This window comes from Lampetra fluviatilis, chromosome 23 (assembly GCF_964198595.1).
Source record: "Lampetra fluviatilis chromosome 23, kcLamFluv1.1, whole genome shotgun sequence".
Taxonomy (NCBI): Eukaryota; Metazoa; Chordata; class Hyperoartia; order Petromyzontiformes; family Petromyzontidae; genus Lampetra; species Lampetra fluviatilis.
Window position 1 is genome coordinate 4693230 of NC_136297.1, and position 27176 is coordinate 4720405.

The window sequence follows — 27176 nt, forward strand, 5'->3', positions numbered from 1 at the left end:
ACACACGCACAGGTACACAAGTGCACATGCACGCACGAAGACAAAGATATCCCCATATAGCCTTTAACAGACTGTTGGGGCAAGTGCTGTTAGTGAGTAGCACTTATGAAGGTTGGCATGGTACACGAGGGGGTGGGTGGCCAGCACCACTCCCGACCGCCTTTGTCTCCCGAGTGGCGATGTTGGCTACACACCGCACCAGGTACTCATTTAAGGCTCAGTCGACCCAGGGGAGGCCCAGGATCGTTTAAAACAATCGTCATCGGTGTTCGACGTGAGCGCGCACACACACACAGACACACGCGCACACAAGCACTCGGTCGCCCCCTCCTATCGACCGACCCATCTTGACGTCCACACGCTTACCTTACTGACCTCGGCCTTCCATCTTCCTCCCCCCTAGCCCCCCCCCCCCCACCTACTCCTCCCTTCCCCCCCCCCCCCCAACAAACCCCCCCGCCCCCCCACGACAAACAGACGAATCCCTCCCACGCGCTTCCTCCACCCCTGCAACCTCAGGCGCGTCGCGGTTCAGCCGCGTCAATACGCGCTCGGCATTAATCTTTCAAGGTGGGAAGGTGGGGGGGGGGGGGTTGAGGGGGGGGGGGTGCGGCGTCGTTCAACCTCCTCCCTCCCCCTCCCCCACCTTCTCGGCTGTCACGTCCCTCGCGAGTCGGCCAGAGGTGGAAATAAATAAAAGAACGACAACAGCAGCAAAGGTTCCGTGAGAAGAGGAATATTAAATACATTGCGAGGCGTGTTTAGCTCCCAATGAACTAGCGGGGGCAATCATTGCCGGGGGTTTTCCGGGTTTGATTTTTAAAAATTGGTATTATTGATGTATTATTATTTATTCACAGGGTCATGCTTTGTTCACACAGGAAAACCTCAATGGGTCCTTTGCAGGAGGGTCCTGCCAGGTTTATGCTGTAGGGCTGGGCGATGCTGCTGCTGCTGCTGCTGCTGATTTGTGTGTTGTGATGCCTATCGAGTGATTTGCAGGTGATTTTGTCAGGATGGGAGATGCAACTTAGCCAATAGCAAGTCCACACAAAACAAAGACCCCCCATGTAGCCTTAACAGACTGTTGGGGGAAGTGCTGTTTGCGAGCACCTATGAAGGCCGGAACGGCACACGAAAGTGGGTGGGTGGCCAGAACCACGTCCGGCAAATTGTATTTCCTTAGTGGCGATGTTTACTACACACTGCACCAGGTAAATCATTTGAGGCTTAGTCGACCTGGGGGAGGCCCAGGACCGGTCAAGATAATTGTCGTTGGTGTTGGTCATGAGCGGGAATCGATCTCGGGTCTCCGAGTTTATAGCGCAGCATGCGAATCACTACACACAGACTCGCACACATATACAATATTTTGTGGCAAGTGCTGTTCACGATCTACTGTGAAGGCTGGCACGGGACTCTGGGGGTTATCGTGGCCAGCCCCACGCTCTGCCACCTTTGTCAGCACAGCACACGAGGGGGTGGGTGGCCACTGTTGATGTTTACACAGGTACGCAATTGAGGCAGAGTCGACCTAGGGGAGGCCCAGGACTGGTTTAGATAATCGTCACTGGGTGTTGGCCGTGAGCACGAATCGGACCCAGGTCGCCAGGTTCCTAGCGCAGTGCGCTAACTGCTACACTACCCTTTCCCCATAGGTGCTGCTCTCCCACGCGTACGCTCTCACACACGCTCTCAGGGTCACTCGCACTCTGACGCTCTCACAAAGGCAAAGATCCCTCGTACATCCTTAATAGACTGTTGGGGAAACGCTCTCGCACACACGCATGCACACTCTCACAAACATACAATCGCACTCTGCAGAACAGGGAGGGGGTGGGGTTACGTGCAATCTCCACTTAGAGAGGCGCCCGAGTCGGGGGGCCGAACCCAGGCCGCTGTTGCCGTGAGGCGCGAGCGTCGCCACTGCGAGCGGCCGCGCTCACCTCTCGCCCCTCCCCGCAGAGGCCATCGAGAAGCTGCTGTCAGAGAAGACGTTCCTGGAGGAGACCGTCGCCCGCTTGAAAGGAACTCACGACCTCGCCGCCGCGTCTCCGTCTTCCCCCAACGTCGCCGAAGCTCGGGCGCAACAACCGCCGCCGCTGCAGCCGCCGACACAGCCGACACAGCCGACACAGCCGCTGCAGCCCAGAGGCTGGCTCAGGGCTCGCGGCTCCTCGGTGGGACACTGCACGAGTGCGGTCGCGGGGCAGCCGGGCCTGCTGCAGGCCGTGGCGTGGGGACTCACGTCCGGCGTGCTGGGCGCCGGGGAGGCGAGGGAAGGGAGGAAAGAGTCTACTGGTGGTGGAGGTGGCGGTGGCGGTGGCGCTGGTGGTGGTGCTGGGGTGGTGTCGGCCGCAATGCCCCTTGAGAGAACTCGTACTCCTCTACTCTTCCTCCCTGTGGAGTGCGGTGACAGTGTTGGTGGTGATGGCGGCGGCGGTGATGGGGCAGCGATGGCGATGGCCGGGGATGGGTTGGATGCGAGTGTCATCGCGCTCAGGTGAGACGTTGGGGTCGCGCGGAGGTCGCGCCGCGACGGATTTGCAACATCTTGTACAAACTTGCTGTACCGCCTTCTCCTGGCGAGCCATGGCCCGCAGCTCCTCCTCAACGCCCACGGGAAGGGAGTTTCACGGCATCTGTGCTGCGGCGATCCACCAACCCCTCGCCGCTGCCTTCACAGTGCTGGATTGCAGGCGGCCGAGTGCGGCGGCGTAGGCACCACCACTGCCCCACGTAACGCCGCCTCGCCCATGTTTGTCTCTCCGCCCTGGCTCTTGGGCGTCGATCGCACGTTGCCTGCGTGAGCTGCCCCGGCAGATGGAAGGAAGTGACGGCGTTTGTTCGTGCGTCTAACCCCGGCTGTGTCCCCCCACTGCAGGGAGAACGCTCCGAGCGAAGACAAGCAGAGGGTGCTGATGCTGGAGAAGGTGAGCACGATGGTTTAATCGGCGTGCAGGCCGCACCCCTGCTGATGAGAGACCCAGGGTGGTCGACTCCAGTTCAGAGTTTTTTGGGAAGACGAGGTCGCAGTTGACCCTCTCCCGTTCCGAGACGTCTTGCAAGTTGCAGGGTGGGTGGGTGGGTGTCCCCGTTCACCGCTGAATCTCGGAACCCACAAGCGGCTCGGCATTAATTTTATTTAGAGAGGCGTAGTAGCGCCGTTGTTTTTAAAGACATTGTTACTCACCGCAGAGAACGGTGGCGACATGACCGCACTCTACGATAGCTGGCGCCAAGCTGTGCTATGCCTCGGCACCAGTAAAGTTCTTCTTCTTGGTTCTTTCGGTAAAGTCACGTAGAAGGAAAATATAAAATAATAAAAAATATAAAATAATAAAAATAAAACATAATAAAATAATTCTCACGACGTTTCGGCCACAACGCAAGCAGAAGACGGCTGCTTGCGTTGTGGCCGAAACGTCGTGAGAATTATTTAATGTTTTATTTTTATTATTTTATTATTTTCCTTCTACGTGACTTTACCGAAAGAACCAAGAAGATGAATCCCTGCAGGCACGAAAATCTTTAAATCGAAACCAATAAAGTTATTTTATTTTGGTAAGACTCGACGTGAACCTTCACGGGCGACGTTCCCGCGGACGTATTCCCCCGGCCAACGCGATTCTCCGTTGAGTCGTGGTGGAGATGGGCCACGTTTGAGTCGTAAAGAAGAACCCTCCACCACCGGCACGGCCAAAGGAATGGATCGCCGCGCTTATACAAGCGCTCCGTCATCTCTCTCTCTCTCTCGTTGGCCCTCAGCCAGCGCATTGGTGGACATTCCACAATCTCACGGCAGGACCCATTACTTGCGCAGGACGGCCGCTTGTTGCCTCCCCGTAAAATTTGTCCCGATTTTATCGACCCGCGAGGGACGATGGGCCGGCGTTGTGCAACGTTTGTGTCGCGTGTGTTGCTCGAGTGTGCGGAGCGGTGACCCCAACGTAGCACTCTGCGCCACCGCCACGGGTTCCGGCGACACGAGTTCGTTTCCCTCTCGCGACCAATAACAAATATTCAAACCGGTGCTAGACCTCCGCTAGGTCGACTCGGCCTCAAATGAGTACCTGGCGCCGTGCATTTCCACATCGGCAACAAAGGCGGCCGGGGCGGGCTACAACACCCCCTCGGGAACGCCGTGCCGGGCCTTCGTAGGTGCCGCTGCTCGCGAACAGCACTTGCCCCAACAGTCTGTTAAGGCTACACGGGGGAACCTTTGTCTTTGCAGGCCCTGCACCAGAAGGAGAAGGAACATTCCCGGCTCGTCCAGAGGCTGGTGGGTGCGACGTGACGAAGTCCTCTCGCTCCGTAGCTGTGACTTTAATGGTTTTGCATTTGTCAGCTTGGGTGACCACCCAGGTTAATCGAGCAGCACTGTACGTTAAACTTCTTTCACACCGCACGTGGCCAACCGTGCTAATCGGAGGTGCCGGGGGAAGGAAAAGAAACTAAACACAAAACGGAGTTGTAAAATAAATACGTTTTCAATTTGTAAATGCAAATTAGGAAGTTAGGGTCGGAGTCTTCGTAGGGTCACTCCGCCCTGCCTCCGATTTCAATACAAACACCACTCACTCACTCTGTAGAACAGGGGGAGATCATACAAACTCCACTCACTCTGTAGAACAGGGAGAGATCATACAAACTCCACTCACTCTGTAGAACAGGGGGAGATCATACAAACTCCACTCACTCACTCACTCTGTAGAACAGGGGGAGATCATAAAAATTCCACTCACTCACTCTGTAGAACAGGGGGAGATCATACAAACTACACTCATTCACTCTGTGTAACAGGGGGAGATGATAAAAACTCCACTCACTCACTCAGCAGAACAGGGGGGGATCATATAAACTCCACTCACTCACTCAGCAGAACAGGGGGAGATCATACAAACTTCACTCACTCTACAGAACAGGGGGAGATCATACAAACACCACTCACTCACTCTGTAGAACAGGGGGAGATCATGCAAACTCCACTCACTAACTCTGTAGAACAGGGGGAGATAATAAAAACTCCACTCACTCACTGTAGAACAGGGGGAGATCATACAAACTCCACTCACTCACTCTGTAGAACAGGGGGAGATCATAAAAACTCCACTCACTCACTCTGTAGAACAGGGGGAGATCATACAAACTACACTCACTCACTCTGTAGAACAGGGGGAGATCATAAAAAACTCCACTCACTCACTCTGTAGAACAGGGGGAGATCATACAAACTACACTCATTCACTCTGTAGAACAGGGGGAGATCATACAAACTTCACTTGTTCACTCTACAGAACAGGGGGAGATCATATAAACTCCGCTCACTCACTCTGCAGAACAGGGGGAGATCATACAAACTTCACTCACTCTACAGAACAGGGGGAGATCATACAAACACCACTCACTCACTCTGTAGAACAGGGGGAGATCACACAAACTTCACTTGTTCACTCTACAGAACAGGGGGAGATCATATAAACTCCACTCACTCACTCTGCAGAACAGGGGGAGATCATACAAACTTCACTCACTCTACAGAACAGGGGGAGATCATACAAACACCACTCACTCACTCTGTAGAACAGGGGGAGATCATACAAACTTCACTTGTTCACTCTACAGAACAGGGGGAGATCATATAAACTCCACTCACTCACTCTGCAGAACAGGGGGAGATCACACAAACTCCACTCACTCTACAGAACAGGGGGAGATCATTTAAACTATACTCACTCACTCTACAGAACAGGGGGAGATCATATAAACTCCACTCACTCCCTCTGCAGAACAGGGGGAGATCATACAAACTCCACTCGTTCACTCTACAGAACAGGGGGAGATCATACAAACTCCACTCACTCACTCTACAGAACAGCGGGAGATCATACAAACTACACTCACTCACTCTTAGAACAGGGGGAGATCATACAAACTCCACTCTGCAGGACAGGGGGAGATCATACAAACTCCACTCACTCACTCTACAGAACAGGGGTAGATCATATAAACTCCACTCGTTCACTCTACAGAACAGGGGGAGATCATACAAACTCCACTCACTCACTCTACAGAACAGGGGGAGATCATACAAACTCCACTCACTCACTCTACAGAACAGCGGGAGATCATACAAACTCCACTCACTCACTCTTAGAACAGGGGGAGATCATACAAACTCCACTCTGCAGGACAGGGGGAGATCATACAAACTTCACTCACTCACTCTACAGAACAGGGGTAGATCATATAAACTCCACTCGTTCACTCTACAGAACAGGGGGAGATCATACAAACTCCACTCACTCACTCTACAGAACAGGGGGAGATCATACAAACTCCACTCACTCACTCTACAGAACAGGGGGAGATCATACAAACTCCACTCGTTCACTCTACAGAACAGGGGGAGATCATACAAACTACACTCACTCACTCTACAGAACAGGGGGAGATCATCCAAACTCCGCACATTAGATAGAGCATTTGAGAGCAATCGGAGGAGTGTGTGCGAGAGCGATCAAGGGAGAGAGAGAGCGAGAGAAAGGAGGGAGGGGAGGAGGAGTAGGAGGGGGGGAGGGGTAGAGCTTGCGTGCGCACGCGGGGAGTCAAAGTAGAAGCGAGATCGATGGGCCGCGCGTTATATTTTTGTCGGTAGCTTCCTTCAATAAAAACGTCACGAGTCGACGCCGAAATGAAAGATAAAATGAGACTCGCACACTCCGGGGCGTCAGGCTCGCCAGCGGCGGACACTTACCGGCCGGAGGTCATGACCCCGGGATTATTGGTCTTGCCGTTCGGCCGACCGTTGGATCTTAGCCGCTCTCGTTTGGTGCAACCGCCACCCCCCCCACCCCCCAATCTGCAGGACCCCCCCACGACCGCATGCTTGGTTGTGTTTTTGATAAATAAATTAAATGATATCCGATTAGCGCCGGTGGCTCGCAGCAGATGAAGACGTTTGTGGGCAGAACTCGCCGCAGGTTTTGTCGGGCTGTGGAACATCGCACGGCATCTTCTTGGTTTTTAATAAAAATAAAACATAATAAAATATTTTATTATGTTTTATTTTTATTATTTTATTACTTCCCTTCTACGTGACTTTACCGAAAAAACCAAGAAGATGAATCCCTGCAGTCACGAAAGCTTTAAATCGAAATTTTATCGCACGGCAGTCGCTCGTTTCGCGAATCCAGCACTGCTGATGAGGCCTCAAAGGGTCGAGCTGGTGCAGAGTTAACTTATTTATTTTTACAAATGCAAATATTTAATTGTATTGATTCACGTGCGGTCATTAGTGATTGCGCTGAGATAGCCAGATACGCGCAAGACTATTAACGCAGACGCTTACTTACACACACACACGCAACCCGCAAAAGGCAAAGATAACCCGCATAGCCTTCAATAGACTGTTGTGGCAAGTGTTATTAGCGAGTAACACCTATGAAGGCCGGCACGGCGCACGAAGCGGTGGGCGCAGCGGTGGCGAGATGTTAACTACCTTGCCTGGTATACAGGAGGTCGTGAGTTCGATCCTGATCCTGTATATTTGGAGTTTGCATGATCTCTCCGTGGTCGCGTGGATTTTTCTCTCGGTCCTCTGGTTTTTCCTTCCACATTTAGAAACATGCGTATCGAGTATTTGGCTGCTATAAATTTTCACATGATAAGCCACGTTATTGGGCTATCATTTGTGGCTTGATAACTTCTGAAGAACCAATATATAGCCTTGCGGGCCTTACCTGGTAAACTAAAATAAAAATTGTTTTAGTTTAGGATGGCCAGCACCACACCTTTGTCTCCCAAATGGCTTTGTTTTACACACCCCACCAAGTAATCATTTAAGGCTGAGTCGACCTTAGGGAGTCCCAACAATGGTTCAGATTGTCGTGGTGCTGGCCGCCCAGCCCCTCGTGTTCCGTGCCGGCCTTCATAGGTACAACCCGCCAAACAGCACTTGCCCCTACAGTCTGTTAAAGGCGACACGGGGGGGGATCTCTTTGCCCATACGCACGCGGACCCGAATGTTACCATCGCAGCGATGCCTCTCCCGTCTCTATTACAGATGTCTCAGAGCGTGGCGCCCGTGTCTCCTCGCCAGCCCGAGAAGCTGGCCATCAAAGAGTGAGTCGCCCCCTCTCCCCCTCCCCCCCCACGCACCCCGTTCCGTGCGACGATTTCCGGCCACCGCAAACTCGGTCCATCGCGGCGCCGTCACGCAGCACCGTTTCGTAGCGCGCTGCGCGTGACAACTGCCGGGGTGGATGGCCGACCGGTGTGCTGGCCCCTGCCGGGATGGTGTGGATGGGTCAGTGCGACCGGGTCGGGGTGTTTGGGTCGGTGTGACTGGGTCAGGGTGTTTGGGTCGGTGTGACCGGGTCGGGGTGTTTGGGTCGGTGTGACCGGGTCGGGGTGTTTGGGTCGGTGTGACTGGGTCGGGGTGTTTGGGTCGGTGTGACCGGGTCGGGGTGTTTGGGTCGGTGTGACCGGGTCGGGGTGTTTGGGTCGGTGTGACCGGGTCGGGGTGTTTGGGTCGGTGTGACTGGGTCAGGGTGTTTGGGTCGGTGTGACTGGGTCAGGGTGTTTGGGTCGGTGTGACTGGGTCAGGGTGTTTGGGTCGGTGTTTCTGGGTCAGGGTGTTTGGGTCGGTGTGACTGGGTCAGGGTGTTTGGGTCGGTGTTTCTGGGTCAGGGTGTTTGGGTCGGTGTGACTGGGTCAGGGTGTTTGGGTCGGTGTGACTGGGTCAGGGTGTTTGGGTCGGTGTGACTGGGTCAGGGTGTTTGGGTCGGTGTGACTGGGTCAGGGTGTTTGGGTCGGTGTGACTGGGTCAGGGTGTTTGGGTCGGTGTGACTGGGTCAGGGTGTTTGGGTCGGTGTGACTGGGTCAGGGTGTTTGGGTCGGTGTGACTGGGTCGGGGTGTTTGGGTCGGTGCGGTTATCACCTGGGTGAGGTCAAACTGGACACCAGAGGGAAGCGTAAATACAGCTAGATTGACCTTTGACATTGGCTTGGGATGGGTTCGTGACCTCTCTTCCTTCAATGTCTCGGTTAACGCCACAACTCCCTCGCTCGCTCCCTCGCTCGCTCGCTCGCTCGCTCCCGCCCTCGCTCCAGGTGTGGGCGGCAGGGGAGAGGTGCCAAAGAGATAGAGGAAATCGTTGCTTGTGTGGAAGCAGGGTGCATATTTTGAGCATGCAATCCTCGCTTATCTTGGCCTGACAAAACCTCCACGGCCTCACCGTACCTCCCACGCATTCCCCCCGCGCCACCCCCCCCTTCCCCCCCTTCTCCACCATCCCCCTATAACCTTACCCCCCCCACCAACCCCGTTCCATCTAACCTTCGACCTTTCTCACGTCTCACATCCAAATCGCCGTGCACCTCTCTCCAGTGTTGGCAGCAGTGACGTGGAAAGTAGAGGCAGCCTCTGCTGATTAAGTGGTGGTGTAAGAGATGATTTGTATTCCAATGACAAGAACAACAACAATAATATGAAGGTAAAGGTGCCGCCCCGCAATTGCTCGCTCGCACTGCTGCTGGCAGAAGGGCGCCTCCTTTAACTCACTTATCCGCTTCTCTCACCACTCGCTCAATCACCCGCTCAATCAGCCACTCAGCGGCTCGTTCACCCTTTTACACACTCAATCACCCACTCACTCACCCACTCGCCAAGTCACCCACTTACCAACTCATCCACTCTCTCAATCACCCGCTCAATCACCTACTCGTAAGCTAATTCGCCCTTTTATCCACTCACTCACCCGCTCACTCAGATCCCTCACCCACAGACTCATCCACTCAATCACCCACTCGCCAACTCACCCACTCACGTACTCACTCTCTCACTCAATCACCCACTCACTCAATCATCCACTTACTCATTAACTCATCTACTCCCTCACTCACCCACTCACTCACCTACTCACTCACTCACTAAATCACCCACTCCCCCATTAACTCATCCCCTCCTTCAATGACCCGCTCACTCACTCACGCACCCACTCACTCACTCACTCACTAAATCACCCACTTTCCCGTTAACTCATATACACTCCCTCACTCTCCCGCTCACCCACCCGCTCACCCTCCCACTCACCACAGCGCTTTCTTAACAAGTGCACGAAGCATTCGGCGCAACACGGAGGCCATCGATCTGCCGCCGACGTCACGACACCAGAGGCACGGCGGCATATCAAGTGTTTCCATTTTAAATCATCGATTCCCAATTAGCGGTGGGCGGGCGGGCGGGCGAGCGAGTGGGAGAGCAGACAGCTGGGGAGGGCAGGTAGGCTGTGGGGGCGGGTGAGCGAAAATTTATTTTTCCTTTTGGCAGACGGGACCCCCCCCGCCCCGCCCCTGCTGAGAGGTAGTACAGCAAGTAGGTTCCACTGGCCCCGTCCGCGGCGACGGCCTCTTTGGTCGGCACGCCGTCCCCTAGAGTTTTCCCGCTGGTGGGCCTTCTCCATCGTGCGTCGCCGCCACCGCTGAGCAGATTGGCCGAAGGGGCGGGGGAGGCTCTCGACGAAGATCCTTGAGGCTGTTCGCCGTCGATGGCTCTAACCCCCCTTTGGCCACGTCCCATCGCTGCTTCCCCCAGCCCCCTGTCGTGTAGCGGGTGGGGGTGGGGGGGGTTGCCGACTCGTGGTGATGGGAGAGGTGAAATCCAGGTTGGGAGGGGCGGGGGGTCAACTCAGCTGATGGTCGTCACCACCGTCGTGATCACCGCCGCCACTGTCATCATCGTCATCGTCGTTGTGTTCCTCATCACCGTGATCGTCTTGGGGGGGGGGGGGTGGGGGACACGGAAGGGTGGTGACGTTGCGGTGACGTCGCTCGTGGCCTCACCGCAAGAAAGAAGGGGCCTGGGTTCAATTCCTAACCCGGGTGACTTCCTGAGTGGAGTCTAAACTGAACTGAAACTAAGCAGTTTTTTTTTTATTTTACCAGGTAAGGCCCACCGAGCTATATAGCTCTTTGTTTCAGAAGTGACCTGGCTATCACAAATGGTAGCTCAGCGAAGTGGGCTTATCGTCATGTGGAAATGCATAGCAGCTAAACGCGTGATGTTGATTCTAATTGTCGGAGAGGGGGGGGACCAGAGAACCCAGCGAAGAAGCCACGCGACCACGCGGAGAGAGACACGCAAACTCCAAATATACAGCAGTAGGCGTCAGGGTCGGAATCGAATCCACGACGTCCTGTGTACCAGGCGAGGTAGTTAACATCTCCTAGCCACCGTCATGATGATCATGATGATTAGAGAGACGCAAACTCCAAATATACAGCAAGCGTCAGGGTCGGGATCGAATCCACAACGTCTTGTACACCAGGCGAGGTCGTTAACATCTCTTAGCCACCGTGATGATGATGTGAGAGAGACACGCAAACTCCAAATTATACAGCAGCAGGCGTCAGGGTCGGGATCGAATCCACGACCTTCTGTGTACCAGGCGAGGTAGTTAACATCTCCTAGCCACCGTGATGATGATGATGATGAGAGAGAGACACGCAAACTCCAAATATACAGCAGGCAACATGGTCGGGATCTAACCCACGACCTCCTGTATACCAGGCGAGGTTGTTAACATCTCCTCGCCACCGTGGCACCCGAGTCTGCGCATTCTCCCACCTGCTGTCGGGGGACAGTGGCAATATCCCTCCCTCCCTAATACCCCCCCCACTACCCCCCACCACCCCCCCACTACCCCCCACCACCCCCTCCACTTCCGCCCACCACCCCCCCCCCACTACCCCACACCACCCCCCCCCACTACCCCACACCACCCCCCCACTTCTGCCCCCCCCCCACTTCCCCCCACCACCCCCCACCACCATCCCCCCCCCTCCAATACAAAAATGTAATTGGCCGCCTTGGCAATAAGAGAATGGGGGAGTAACCTGTGTGTGTGCGTGCGATGGAACGGGACAGGGTTGGGGGGGGGGCTCAGGAAGTCACGGGGCCCCCCCGAGGCGTCGGGGGGTGGAGGGTCGAGGGGGGGGGGGGAGAGAGCGAGCGGGGGAGAGGTCACGGGCGCAATATCAATATCTGTCTTGGCACGCGGCTCTCGGGCGAAGCTGGGGAGGGTTATTTATTTATTTTCAAGTGGGCAGAAACCAAATTAAGGGGTCCAGAGTGCCGCAGATTCTGGCCGGCGGCGTTTTGTGGGCCGGTTTGGGGGGGGGGGTGGGGGGGGGGGGAAGTGAGAAAAAAGTGGCTTCCGCAAGATGCGTCGCTCAGCGCGCGCGCGCTACCCGACGCGCAGACCTGTTGCCCCCGCAACCTCGTCGCGCGCAACCGGTCGCCGTTGCCAACGTCGTCGTGACCTGCCGGCCGAGATCGATCTACTGCTGGGCTGATGACCGCCTCTTCCCCATCGTCGTCATCGTCGTCGTCGTCATCTTCGCCTCTCGCGGCCCGGCGACGTAGCGACCCGTCCGGCTGGCGCACGCGAGCCGATCCCCTCGCTCCGCCTCCGCGGAGGACGTTGTTGGCGCTCGTCGTTGCCCGATGATGCTGGATGCAATTACCAGCGAAACGTCGTACTCAAATTGTAAATGTTGTGGCTTCAACACACCGGTGGGCTAAAGCAGTGAACTATTTGTCTTTTGTCAACGTGACACTTTTTTTACTGATTGGCCGTGTCGGGTGGTGGAGGGTTACGACACATTTATAAATAACGCGATCTAAACCCAAAAACGTTGATTATGAATAATATTGGTCGCGAAAGCCTACGTGTTAAACTGCACTTGCTGCTGTTGCCGCTTGTTGTTGCCGCGCGGCGTTGCCGCTCGTTGCCGCTCGTTGTTGCCCCCTCTCCGTTGGCGAGTCGGGAGAAAGTGACAGGCGGTATTTTTATTTGCGCGCCGGGCCCAGTGAGCGTGATGAATGGCCAGAGCGCGCTCTGTAAATTAATCCCATCGATTGGGAGGGAGGGAGGGATGTGGAGAGAGCGAAGTCGGTCCTTGAGACATTGACCGGTTAACCACCGAGGGTGCCAAAAGCTAACGAGGATTCTCCCGGAGCATTCGGGGGACGATGTAGCAAGTCGGCGGTGGGTATTGCTCTCCCCTGCTAGCGCGTAGTCGTAGGAAGTTTGATGGAGAACATTGTTCTGAAAACCACCAATCTACTGTGTCGATGTATGCGCTATACATTAGGGCCGTTGCCACTAAACGGCGCCTGTTTTATATTTTTTTCTTTGCACTGTGCATTGGCACGGCTCGCGGATGTGTCAGTGGAAAGAGGGAGGCCTGGGTGGCAGACCTGTTGACATGCCCCGGTTTAAGACAGAGCTGTTCGTTTGCGTGCCCTTGAAAACTGGAGGGTAATATTTTACGCGAGGAACGTAAGGAGGGCTGTTATCGCCAGGCTGGGAGGCATCGACCCGCTGCACTTGATTGTCCACGTTTTATTAACGGGCGGCTGAATTCCAAATAAATAGCTGCACACGGGGAGAAGAGAGACTTTCTGACACCACCACCAACACCCGCCATTCGCCACTAAGTGACGGTGACGTCACCACGGCGCCTGTGCTAGGCCAGGTGCACTTTGAGGCCACGTGAAGTGTCGAAGGCTCGCTGGCAGGAGGTCTCGGGACAGACCCAGGTGCCTTGGGGTTGGCTGACTGAGATGACCGGTAGATGTACACCCTACTGTACCAACTTTGCTGAATTTTAGCCACCCGGCCCTCCGCTCGTTGTTGTGAGCGTCGCTCCTCTGCCCTCAGTTGTTGTTGGAGAGCGGCTGCCTCCAACCGCCCAGTAGCGTCCTTCACGAGCCTCCTCCATAGAGGCCGAACCTGACACCGTTGCTACCAGTCTTCGGCAAGACCACTCAACTCCACATCCTCCCGTACCACATCTGACACACACACGTCATCAAGGATCGTTATATCGGTGTGTGTGTGTCTGTGGCGGTGCGACGGTCAGTGTGTCGTTGCGCTATGAACCCCCGCTACCGGAGTTTGATTCCCGCTCGCGACCAACAGCTAACGTTGGTGAGGAACATCTGGACCGGCCGTGGGCCTCCCATCTAGGTCGACTCTGCCTCGAGCGAATACCTTCTGCGGTGTGTAAACATTGTGACTCAGGGGACAAAGGCGGCCGACCTTCATAGGTGCTCGCTTAACAGCACTTGCCCCAACAGTCTGTTAAGGTTGTATGGGGGATCTTTGTATGTATGTATGTATGTTGAACTTTTTTTGCACCGTACGTAGCCAACCGTGCTAATCGGAGGTGCGGTCGAAGGACAACAAACTAAACTCAAAAAGTAGTCCGAAAGAAATGAGTTTTCAATCTAGATTTCAATGTGCATATCTCCTGAGGTTTCCTAATGTCGGAAGGAAGAGCGTTCCAGACGGCCGCTGAAGCGCATCTGAAAGCGCCCCGCGATGCGGTGACCACCGCCGTCTTTGTTCGACGGCCAGCAGCCAAAAGCCGCGGCTGCTGCGAGGATGACCGGACGGAGCTCGCGTGATGATGATGATGGTGGCTTACCCTCCTTGACGAGATCAGCGACGACTTGCAGCAGCGGTCCATCCGTGGCAAGCGCTCTGTGCGCGCGCGTTTAACGCGTCGCGTGTCGCCGCAGCTTCCAGGTGGGAGACCTGGTGCTCATCATCCTGGACGAGCGGCACGACAACTACGTCGTCTTCACGGTGGGGCCCACCCTCTACTTCCTGCACGCCGAGTCGCTGCCGCCGCTGGAGCTACGCCCCGGTCAGTGTGGGCCCGGGCCTCGCCGCACTCCTCACCGCACCGCGCCGCGAGCCACCGCTGACTCCGGTGGGCAGCTCGTGGCGTGACCCTGGTCGTTGCGTGGCACGCTCGGGGACAGCGAGATTTGGACCTCGCAGCTTCGCGGTTCCCATCGGTTCCTGCAACTCGCCCACGCGCTCGCTCACCTACTCACCCACCCACTCACCTACTCACCCACCCACTCGTCTACTCACCCACCCGCTCACCTACTCACCCACCCACTCACCTACTCACCCATTCACCTACTCACACACTCACCTACTCAGCGGTCTCATCGGCCCTGCAACTTGCTCACACGCTCTGCTCACCTACTCACCCACCCACTCACCTACTCACCCACCCACTCACCTACTTACCCATTCACCTACTCACCAACTCACCCATTCGCCTACTCACCCACCAATTCACCTACTCACCCACCCACCTGCTCAGCGATTCCATCGGCCCTGCAACTCGCCCACCCGCTCGCTCACCTACTCGCACACACCACTCACCTACTCGCCCACCCATTCACCCACCTATTCAGCGGTCCCATCGGTCCTGGAACTCGCCCACGCGCTCGCTCACCTGCTCACTCACCCATTCACCGACTCACCCACCCACTCACCTACTCACCCACCCATTCACCTACTCACCCACCCACCTACTCAGCGGTCCCATCGGCCCTGCAACTCGCCCACCAACTCTGCTCACCTACTCACCCACATCACTCACCTACTCGCCTACCCACTCAGCTACTCACCCACCCATTCACCTACTCACCCACTCACCTACTCACCCATTCACCTACTCACCCATTCACCTACTCACCCACTCACTCACCTCCTCACCCACCCACCCACTCACCTACTCACCCACCCACTCACCTACTCACCCACCCACCTACTCAGCGGTTCCATCGGTCCTGGAACTCGCCTACCCGTTCTGCTCACCTACTCATCCCCCCACCCGCCTACTCACCCACCCACTCACCTACTCACCTACTCACCTACTCACCCACCCACTCACCTACTCATCCCTCCACCTGCCTACTCACCCACACCACTCACCTACTCACCCATTCACCTACTCACCCCCCCACTCGCCTACTGACCCACCCACTCAGCTAGATAATCGTCGCTGGTGTTCACCGTGCCCAGGAATTGAACTCGGGTCGCCGGGTTCATAGCGTGGCGCGCTCACCGCTGCATTACCACTCCCCACCCCAGCCAAACAACACACGCACGCATCATCACAAGTGTGATGTGGAATAGCAGGGTGGTGGGTGTTACGGATAGCAGTCATCTTCTCACTTGGCCCTCGCCCGATAAAATCTACGTTAGTGAGCTGGATTGCCAGCTCACGCTCTCCCCATCGTCGCACTCTCTCCACCCTGCCTCTCTCCTGCTCTCCATCTCTCACTTGTATCATCCCCCTCTCTTTGCACACACACACACACACCTCTCTTTACACACACACACTTCTCTTTACACACACACACACCTCTCTTTACACACACACACCTCTCTTTACACACACACAAACCTCTTTACACACACACACACACACCTCTCTTTACACACACCTCTCTCTTTGCACACACACACAACTTTCTTTCCACACGCACACACACAGACCTCTCTTTCCACACACACAACTCTCTTTACACACACACGCACAACTCTCTTTACACACACACCTCTCTTTACATACACACACACACAAACCTCTCTTTACACACACACACACAAACCTCTCTTTCCACACACACACAACTCTCTTTGCCCACACACACACAACTTTTTGCACACACACACACACCTCTCTTTACACACACAAACCTCTCTTTACACACACACAAACCTCTCTTTCCACACACACAACTCTCTTTACACACACAACTCTCTTTACACACACACACAACTCTCTTTACACACACACACACACACAACTCTCTTTGCACACACACACAACTCTCTTTAAACACACACACAAACCTCTCTTTCCACACACACACACACAACTCTCATTCCACACACACGCACACAGCTCTCTTTGCACGCGCACGCACACACTTAACTCTCTTTCCCCACACATTTCTCTTCCCTCTTTCACAATTTCGCCCCACTCTCCCCTCTCTCTCTCTCTCTTCTTTCTCTCTCACTACATCTTCTCTCTTTGTCTATGTCCATCTGTCCCCACTCTCCTCTATCTACCCTCTCGGTCTCTCTGTCTCTCTGTCTCTCGGGCTCTCGGTCTCTCGGTTTCTCTGTCTCCACAGGCTTCTCTCTCTTGACTCTTTCCCCCTGTGACTCTCTCTCTCTTCTGTCTCACACTCCACTCTCTCTCTTCGCTATGTTTCTACTCTGCCCCCCCTCTCCTTCCTATCTCCCCCCCCCCGTGTTCCTCTCTTGTCCACTCTCTCCCCTGCCTCTCTCTCATCGCCCCCCCCCTCTCTTTCCCATCTGCCCCCCTCTCTCTCCACTAATCGTTCACTCTGCCGCTGGCACACGAATTCGCGACCAAGGGGGGCGTCCGTGCGTCACTTTCACTGCGGGAAGGGGGAGGAGGTGTTGGTTGTTGTTGGTTGAGGGGGGCAGCATTAGGAGTGTGTGAGCGGAGAAGAGAGAGAGAGAGAGAGGGAGGGATTGAGATTGAGCGAGATGGAAGGATGGAGGGAAATGGAGGGAGGAGAGAGATTGAGAGAGATGGACGGAGACGGAGGGAGTATAGAGACGGAGGGATGGAGGGAAATGGAGGGGGATGGAGGGGATGGAGGGGATGGAGGGGGATAGATGGAGCAAGATGGAGGGAGGAGAGCGGTGGAGGGAGATGGAGGGAGGAGAGAGATACGAATGGCGGGGATGGAGGGACATGTGAGGTTTTTATACATTTATCTGATGCAAGCAAAGTCTTCCGAACTCATGACTATACACGCACCTGTGTGCGTGCCCGACTTGTCTGTGTGTGCGCGCGAGTGCGTGTGGAGAGCAGTAGTGCAGCGATTGTCGCGCTGTGCTACGGACCTGATGACCACGAGTTCGATTATTGCTTCGCCTCGGTCGATTCAACCTCAAATGCATACCCTGGTCCCGAGGCGTAGACATCGCCACGAGAGAGGCAAAGGTGGCCTGGCATGGACCGTTCTTGGTCAGTGAGTGAAGGAAATGTTTTAATTCGAGCAGCGTGAATGATGATGACGGCGACCATGAAAACTTCATTGAGTGTCAGCGATTGAGTAGTCAGTGGGGAGCGGTGGCACAGTGGTTAGCGCACTGCACGCTACGAACTCCCGCATCCGAAGTTCGATTTTCGCTCACCGGTGACAATTGTCTGAACTTGCCCGTGCACTCCCCCTGGGGCACCACGGTGGCTAGGAGATGTTAACTACCTCGCCTGGTATACAGGAGGTCTTCGGTTCAATCCCAACCCTGATGCTTGTATATTTGGAATTTCTATGTTCTCCCCGTGGGCACGTGGATTTTCCCCCGGGTCCTCCGGTTGTTCTCTCCACATTTGGAATCAACATCGCGCATTGAGAGTATTTGGCTGCTGTTCATTTCCGCATGGTAAGCCACTTCGTCGAGCGAACATCTGTGATGGACCGGTCGCTTCTGAAACGTGAGCTATACAGCTCAGTGGGCCTCACCTACGAAAATAAAAATAGTTTAGAGACTCGGCGGTAAATCAACAAGTACCTGGTGCAGGGACGTGCGGTCAGGGGAGGCAGGGGAGGCACAGCCTCACCTGTCATACTCCAATGAAAATAGCTGTTACTAAAAGTAAAAAAAAAGAATTATCAGATAAAATAAATATTAAGATGTTTCCACTGATCTGTCTTATAAATGTAATTTCTGTACGATTGCAATCATTTTTATCGTCAAAATCGCCAAATTTGCGGAGCTCCGCTGCAAATATAGGAAGAGACGAGAGGTGAGGCAGCGACGAGCTCAGCCTCCCCTCTGATTGCGCAACCCCTCAGTAACTGGATGGAGCGCGGGCAATAAGCGCGTGCCTGTTACTATCTCAGGACATCACAAATGTAATGTTTGTAGACCCCTTCATTTCGTGTCCTCGCCTTCCATACCCCAGGTAACGTATTTCACGTATGTGTATAAAGATATTTAGGCTCGCTGGACTCGTCATGAAACTGCAATGAAAAAGCACCAGGGGAGGCAGCTATCACATCTGCCTCACTGAGGGGGACGTGTCTAACACGCCCCCTCCGTGAGGCCACGCCCCCTCAGCGAGGACACGCCCCCTCAGTGAGGACACGCCCCCCCCCTCTGTGAGGCCACGCCCCCCTCGGTGTGTGAATCTGGCTCTGACACGAGCCAGTGCCTTCCCAGCCATTGACTTCACCGCACGCAACTGACCTGGTGTGGTGTGTCAACGTCGCCACTGGGAGAGACAAAGACGGACGGGCGTGGCGCTGGCCGCAGCACCGCCCATCCTGCGCCGCGCTGATCTTCATGGACGCTCGCTACCAGCACTTGCCCCAACATTCTGCGAAGCCTATCCCGTGTGTGCATGTATTATTGTTTGGGTCATCAGGCCGGTGCGTGGTGCGTGGGGACGTAGCGGTTTGCGTGCTGCACCACGAACCTGGCGACCCGAGTTCGATTGCCTCTCACGGCCACCGAAACCAGAATTTGTGTAAGAATGTGAATTTGTGTAAGAATGTCAATTTGTGTAAGAATGTCAATTTGTGTAAGAATGTGAATTTGTGTGAGCGTTTGTCTTTTTGTTGTCTGGGTGTGGGAGCGGCGGTGTAGCGGTCAGCGCTACGCTGCGCTCCGAACCCGGCGACCTGAGTTCGATTCCCGCTCACGGCCAACGCCAGTGACGATTATCTGAGCCGGTTCTGGGAGCTCCCCTAGGTCGACTCAGCCTCAAATCAAGTACCTAGGGAGACAAAGGCGGCCGGGCGTTGTGCTGCCCACCCACCTCCCTCATGTACCGTGCCGGCCCTCATAGGTACTCACCAACAGCACTTGCCCCAAAAGTCAGTTGAGGCTATGGTGGGGGGCGGGGGGGTCTTTATCTTTGTAATGTCCTTATCGTAGCGCGAGCTTACTTTGAAGGCAGAGCAGCCGCCCTCGCCATTGAGATGTTACAGAATCTCTCTCCTCTCTGTCACTGCCGGGCGTCGTGTCCGCGCGAGCCCTGTGCCGGATCGATGCCGGGGACCCCGTGCCGGTGCAATTGCCGAGACGCTGACATTAGTTAAGACGAAATACAACCACACACACCCCCCTCTCCACTACGACCCCACCACCCCCGCACCAACCAACACCCCTACCCAACACCCCTACCCCAACACCCCTACCCCAACACCCGTACCCCAACACCCCTACCCCAACACCCCTACCCCAACACCCCTACCCCAACACCCCTACCCCAACACCCCTACCCCAACACCCGTACCCCAACACCCCTACCCCACCACCCCTACCCCAACACCCCTACCCCAACACCCCTACCCCAACACCCCTACCCCAACACCCCTACCCCAACACCCCTACCCCACCACCCCTACCCCAACACCCCTACCCCAACACCCCTACCCCAACACCCCTACCCCAATACCCCTACCCCAACCAACATCCCTGCCCCAACACCCCTACCCCAACACCCCTACCCCAACACCCCTACCCCAACACCCCTACCCCAATACCCCAATACCCCTACCCCAACCAACATCCCTGCCCCAACACCCCTACCCCAACACCCCTACCCCAACACCCCTACCCCAACACCCCTACCCCAACACCCCTACCCCAATACCCCTACCCCAACACCCCTACCCCAACACCCCTACCCCAACACCCCTACCCCAACACCCCTACCCCAACACCCCTACCCCAACACCCCTACCCCAACACCCCTACCCCAATACCCCTACCCCAATACCCCAATACCCCTACCCCAACCAACATCCCTGCCCCAACACCCCTACCCCAACACCCCTACCCCAATATCGCTACCCCAATAACCCAATCCCACAAGCCCTACTTCAACACGCTTCTCCAGCCCCCTATCATCCGTCAAATATATGCTCACCACTCACACAACACCTACCATAGACCCATACACACTCAACAGACTTATTATCACCCATACTCAATGTACTCACCACACACACACACCTCCCATATGCCCATATTTTTAAAAAATTTATTTTACCAGGTAAGGCCCCACTGAGCTACGTAGCTCGTTTTTCAGAAGCGACCTGGCCACAAATGATAGCTCAACCAAGTGGCTTGTCACGTGGAAATGTATCGCAGCCAAATTCTCAAAATGCACGTTGATAATTATTAATGTGGAGGGGAAAACCGGAGGACCCAGAGTAAAATCCACGCGACCACCGTGAGAGAAGAGAGACACGCAAACTCCAAATATACAGCAGCAGGCGTCAGGGTCGGGATCGAATCCACGACCTCCTGTAGACCAGAGGAGGTAGTTAACATCTGCTAGCCACGGTGATGATGATGAGAGAGAGAGAGATGCGCAAACTCCAAATATACAGCAGCAGGCGTCAGGGTCGGGATCGAACCCACGACCTCCTGTACACCAGGCGAGGTAGTTAACATCTCCTAGCCACCGCGATGATGATGAGAGAGAGACACGCAAACTCCAAATATACAGCAGCAGGCGTCAGGGTCGGGATCGAATCCACGACCTCCTGTAGACCAGGGGAGGTAGTTAACATCTGCTAGCCACGGTGATGATGATGAGAGAGAGAGAGATGCGCAAACTCCAAATATACAGCAGCAGGCGTCAGGGTCGGGATCGAACCCACGACCTCCTGTACACCAGGCGAGGTAGTTAACATCTCCTAGCCACCGCGATGATGATGAGAGAGAGACACGCAAACTCCAAATATACAGCAGCAGGCGTCAGGGTCGGGATCGAATCCACGACCTCCTGTAGACCAGGGGAGGTAGTTAACATCTGCTAGCCACGGTGATGATGATGAGAGAGAGACACGCAAACTCCAAATATACAGCAGCAGGCGTCAGGGTCGGGATCGAACCCACGACCTCCTGTACACCAGGCGAGGTAGTTAACATCTCCTAGCCACCGCGATGATGATGAGAGAGAGACACGCAAACTCCAAATATACAGCAGCAGGCGTCAGGGTCGGGATCGAACCCACGACCTCCTGTAGACCAGGGGAGGTAGTTAACATCTGCTAGCCACCGTGTTGATGATGATGAGAGAGAGACACGTAAACTCCAAATACACAGCAGGCGTCAGGGTCGAGATCGAACCCACGACCTCCTGTAGACCAGGCGAGGTAGTTAACATCTCCTAGCCACCGTGTTGATGATGATGAGAGAGAGAGACACGCAAACTCCAAATATACAGCAGCAGGCGTCAGGGTCGTGATCGAACCCACGACCTCCTGTAGACCAGGGGAGGTAGTTAACATCTGCTAGCCACCGTGTTGATGATGATGAGAGAGAGACACGTAAACTCCAAATACACAGCAGGCGTCAGGGTCGAGATCGAACCCACGACCTCCTCGGCACAGAATCACCCGTCAAAGTATCAATTCTTTCCGATTTGTAAACATTGGCACCTCGATCTGTTGTGTTAACCTTGCCCCCAGTACCGGTGATCTCACATGCGCATCGCCGCATCGGTGCTCACCCCTCGTTCGCAACCCTGCAGAGCCAGCGGTGGAAATTCCACATTCTCATGACGGGGGGGAGATGGGGTCCCGCACAAAGCGGTACTCGTTTTATCGACACCCCCACAGGAAGGGATGATGATGGGCCGAGTCAACATACCGCCCCACCAAATCTACGTGCTGAAGCACCGCCCGGCCCGTTACATCATCGGATATTTGGGGGAGCAGATATGGGAATGTGGCGTGGGGTTGGTGGGGGGGGGGGCGGTTGGGCGCGAGGAGGAGGGGGGGGGGGGTCTGGCGGGGGGGGGTGACGAGCAGGCGTCGATGCAATTGACGGGGTGGGGGCGGCGGTGACGAGGCGAGAAAATTGGAGGAGGAATCCATTTCCCTAAGAAGCAAAGTAATCGGCGGAGGAGTTCGGGGTGCGCGACAGTAATCTGATTACGCTGTCCATTACGGTCGCATTACGGGGGAGTCCGCGTGGTCCGCGGCACCTTAGGGATTGCCTCTTCCCCTCCGCTGCTATCGCTGCGCACCCCCCCCCCCCGGGGTTGGGATGCGGTGACGCCAGAGCAGCAAGTGAATTACAGCTCGCACACACTCACGCGCTCGCACGCACGCACGCACAGAGACAAAGATCCCCTGTTTAGCCTCGGCAGGCTGTTGGGGCAAGTGCCGTTAGCGAGCAGCACCTGTGAAGGCCGGCACGGCGCACGAGGGGGGTGGGTGGCCAGCACCACGCTCGGCCGCCTTTGTCTCCCCAGTGGCGATGTTTACACAGCGCACCAGGTGCTCATTTTGAGGACCAGAACCGGTTCGGTTAATTGTCACCGGTGTTGGCCGTAAGCGGGAATCGAACTCGGGTAGCCGGGTTCGTAGCGCCGCAGCGTAGCGCTAACCGCTACACTGCCGCTCCCCACGCTCTCACCCTCACACACGCACGCACAAAGACAAAGATCCCCCGTCCAGCCTCAGCAGTGTGTAAGGGCAAGTGCTGCTGTTAGTAAGCTTCTACCAAAGCCGGCACTGGGACACGAGGGGATAGGTGTCGCCAGGGCACGCCCAGCCACCTTTGTCTCCCTAGTGCTGATGTTTTGCTAAACGCGCACACGCAGTCACTCGTGCACGCACGAACACACAAACACGCACACACACTTCGATTTAAAGCTTTCGTGACTGCAGGGATTCATCTTCTTGGTTTTTTCGGTAAAGTCACGTAGAAGGGAAGTATTATTTTATTATGTTTTATTTTTATTATTTTATTACTTCCCTTCTACGTGACTTTACCGAAAAAACCAAGAAGACACACACACTTACACAAAGGGACTCACTGACCCAACAACAACCACCATTCGCCATTAAGTGGCGGTGACATCACCACAACGCTTGTGCCAGGCTATGTGCACGTATAGCCTTAACAGACTGTTGGGGCAAGTGCTGTTAGCTAGCACCTATGAAGGCTGCACGTCACACGAGGGGGTGGGTGGCCAACACCACGCCCGGCCGCCTTTGTCTCCCTAGTGACGATGTTTACACACTGCACCAGGTACTCACACACACACGCACACAGTGGCAGTACGAGCCACCGCAATCGATCGGGGGTAATTTATAGAACAGCAAAATCGACCTACGGGGCGAGAGGAGGGGGGGGGGGAGCCTCCGGGGACCGCTTCAGACAATCGTGGCCGGTGGCCGTGAGCGGGCATCGAACTCGGGTCGCCGTGTTCGCAGCGCAGCGGCGCTAACCCGCCGCTCCACCGCTCCCCCCACGCACGCACGCACGCACAGACGCACGCGTACACATATATTCCAACAAAATTCTATTAAAAAAACTAAACCGGGGGGGGGGGGGGGACGGTGGCAGGGAAATAACTTTTGTAAAAAAAAAACGTGTTTGCCGGTCGCAAAATTGGCGATTGAGTTGAGAAGCGCGCGCGGCTCGCGTGGTGTCAGCGGAAGCAGCAGCAGGCGTTATTGATGCCCTCGCGTGGGAGGGGGGGAGCTGCAGGAGGAGGAGGTCGTATCTCATCCATGCACGCATCACACGCCCGCTGATGGCAGCAGCGGCGGCCGTGGTCGTGGTGGAGTTGCCGGCGGCGTGGATGGTGCGGCCGGTGGCGCCGGTGGTGGCGGTGCTGCTGCTGTTGTGAGCGGTGGCGCTGCGGTTAGCGCGCCGGGCCGTGAACCCGGCTGTGACCCCGAGGTTCCGTTCCCACACCGGTGATGATTATCGGAACCAGTCCTGAGCTTCCCCTGGGGCGACTCGGCCTCAACTGAGTACCCGATAAGATGTCTGAACAGTGCCATGGGGGAGATAAAGGCGGCCGGGCGAGGTGCTGGCCACCCACCCCCTCCTTTGCCGTTCCGGCCTTCATAGGTGCTGCTCGCTAACAGCCCTCGCCCCGACAGTCTGTGAAGGCTACACGGGGGATCTTTGTCTTTACTGGTGGTTAAGGCGGTAGTGCTCTGGCCTTGTACAAGTACCACGGTGACGTCACCACCACTTAGTGGCGCCCGGCAGTTGTTGTGATTGGTGCTGTGGTGATGCTGTTTGCTGCTGGTGATGTGGTGGTGGTGGTCGTAGTGGCAGTGGCACTTGTGATTGTGCTGTGGTAATGCTGATGGTGGTGATTCACGTGGTGGTGATGGTGGTGGTTGTTCTAATGCTAGTCATGCTGGTGGTAGCAATCATGATACTACGGATGGTGATGATGCCGATGAACACTTGCTGGTGGTGGTGACGGTTGTCATGGTGATGGTGCTGATGCTGATGAACACTTGCTGGTGTGGTGACGGTTGTCATGGTGATGGTGCTGATGCCGATGAACACTTGCTGGTGCTGGTGATGGTTGTCATGGTGATGATGCTGATGAACACTCTTGCTGGTGTGGTGACGGTTGTCATGGTGATGGTGCTGATGCTGATGAACACTTGCTGGTGCTGGTGACGGTTGTCATGGTGATGATGCTGATGAACACTCTTGCCGGTGGTGGTGACGGTTGTCATGGTGATGGTGCTGATGCCGATGAACACTTGCTGGTCTGGTGACGGTTGTCATGGTGATGATGCTGATGAACACTCTTGCTGGTGTGGTGACGGTTGTCATGGTGATGGTGCTGATGCTGATGAACACTTGCTGGTTTTGGTGACGGTTGTCATGGTGATGATGCTGATGAACACTCTTGCCGGTGCTGGTGACGGTTGTCACGGTGATGATGCTGATGAACACTTGCTGGTGCTGGTGACGGTTGTCACGGTGATGATGCTGATGAACACTTTTGCTGGTGCTGGTGACGGTTGTCATGGTGATGGTGCTGATGTTGATGAGCACTTGCTGGTGGCAAATGGCCACCCAAAGCTCTCTAGGGGTCCACCTTTGCTGCTGTGGCTTGTGTTTATATATTTTTCGCGGGACAACGGAAGAGGTGCAGAGAGGAGCGGACGCTCACAACAACGAGCGGCGCCACCGGGGGGAGGGGGGGGGGTCGCGGGAAACGCAGCGAGTCGGCGCAGCTAGGGGCGGCACAGCCGGCGCGTCCGCCAGTCGTCTCGACGAGCCAGCAACCCCCTGGCGGTAACCCTCCCTCCTGCCCAGCGGCGAGCCTTCGACGCTTCGCGCGACAGCCTCAAGGCGCACCTAGCATGGCACGGGCGCGCCGCGGTGACGGCGGTTGCTGTTGTTGTTTGGGGCTGAGTGAGGGTGTGGGGGTGGAGCGCTGTACGGTGGAGGGGGGGGGGGGCCCTGCTGAATCGGCGCGGGCACTGCTGGCGGAGCGGAAATTGTTGGAGGCTGCCTCCCCCCCCCCGCCTCCCCAGCCACCCCCGAGTTCTTGGTGTAAATTAGGCGTTGATGGATGTCGGAGCTCGGCCGAGGCCGGCAACCCGGTGCGCCTGGCGACAGCCGCGCGTGCGTGCGTGCGTGAACATGTGTTTTTGTGGGGAGCGGTGGCGCAGCGGTTAGCGCACGCGCTCGCGCGCCTCACTGCGGTCACGAACCCGGCGACCCGAGTTCGATTCCTAGTCACGGGCATCAACGGCAGGCGGCGATTATCTGAACCGGTTCCTTGGTGGACTGGGCCTCAGGTGAGTAGCCCGGTGTGGCGTGTAGTGAACATCGCCACTGGGGAGACAAAGGTGGCCGGGCGTTATGCTGCCCAGTCGCCCCCTCGTATGCCGTGCTGGCCTTCGTAGGTGCTACTCGCTAACAGCACTTGCCCGTAGAGTCTCTTAAGGCTTCACGGGGGATCTTTGTCTTTTGTTTGAGTTTGTGTATGTGTGTGTCGGCATGTAAGGATGCGTGTTCATGTCGCAATTGCTTCTGCGTGTGTGAGTGTGTACGCGTGTTTGCGTGTGTGAGTGTGTACGTGTGTTTGCGTGTGTGTGGGGAGCGGTAGTGCGGTGATTAGCGCGCTGCGCTACGAACCCGGCGACCCGAGTTCGATAGCGGGGGGCGACCATCGGTTCGGCGAAAATTTGAATCGGTTTTCCCCCTAGGTCGACTCAGCCTGAAATGAGTACCTGGCGTTGCGTGTAAAAATATCCGCGCTGGCCCAGCGCGGTCCTCGTCACCCACCACCTCATGTACCGGCCTTCGTAGCTGCCCGCTAGCAGCACTTGCCCCAACAGTCTGTTAAGGCTCCAGGGGGGATCTTTGTCATTGTTTATGCGGCTGGGGGGGGTGGAGCCAGGGGGCTGAGTGCTCGGCCTTGAGTCTCAGATGTTGTTCCACACACACACACACGGCAACACACGCGCACACACAAAGGTAAAGATGCCCCGGATTGCCTTTCACAGACTGAAG

At 55.8% G+C, this 27176-nt stretch overlaps 1 protein-coding gene across 1 annotated transcript in view; it reads left to right on the forward strand.

Moving 5' to 3' along the window:
* Positions 1–27176, forward strand: part of LOC144940619 (uncharacterized) — an 86393-nt gene that overhangs the window by 43459 nt on the left and 15758 nt on the right. The window contains 5 exon segments of the mRNA XM_078866876.1: positions 1966–2503; positions 2885–2933; positions 4235–4282; positions 8066–8124; positions 14591–14718. Coding sequence (XP_078723002.1) covers positions 1966–2503; positions 2885–2933; positions 4235–4282; positions 8066–8124; positions 14591–14718 — 822 coding nt within the window.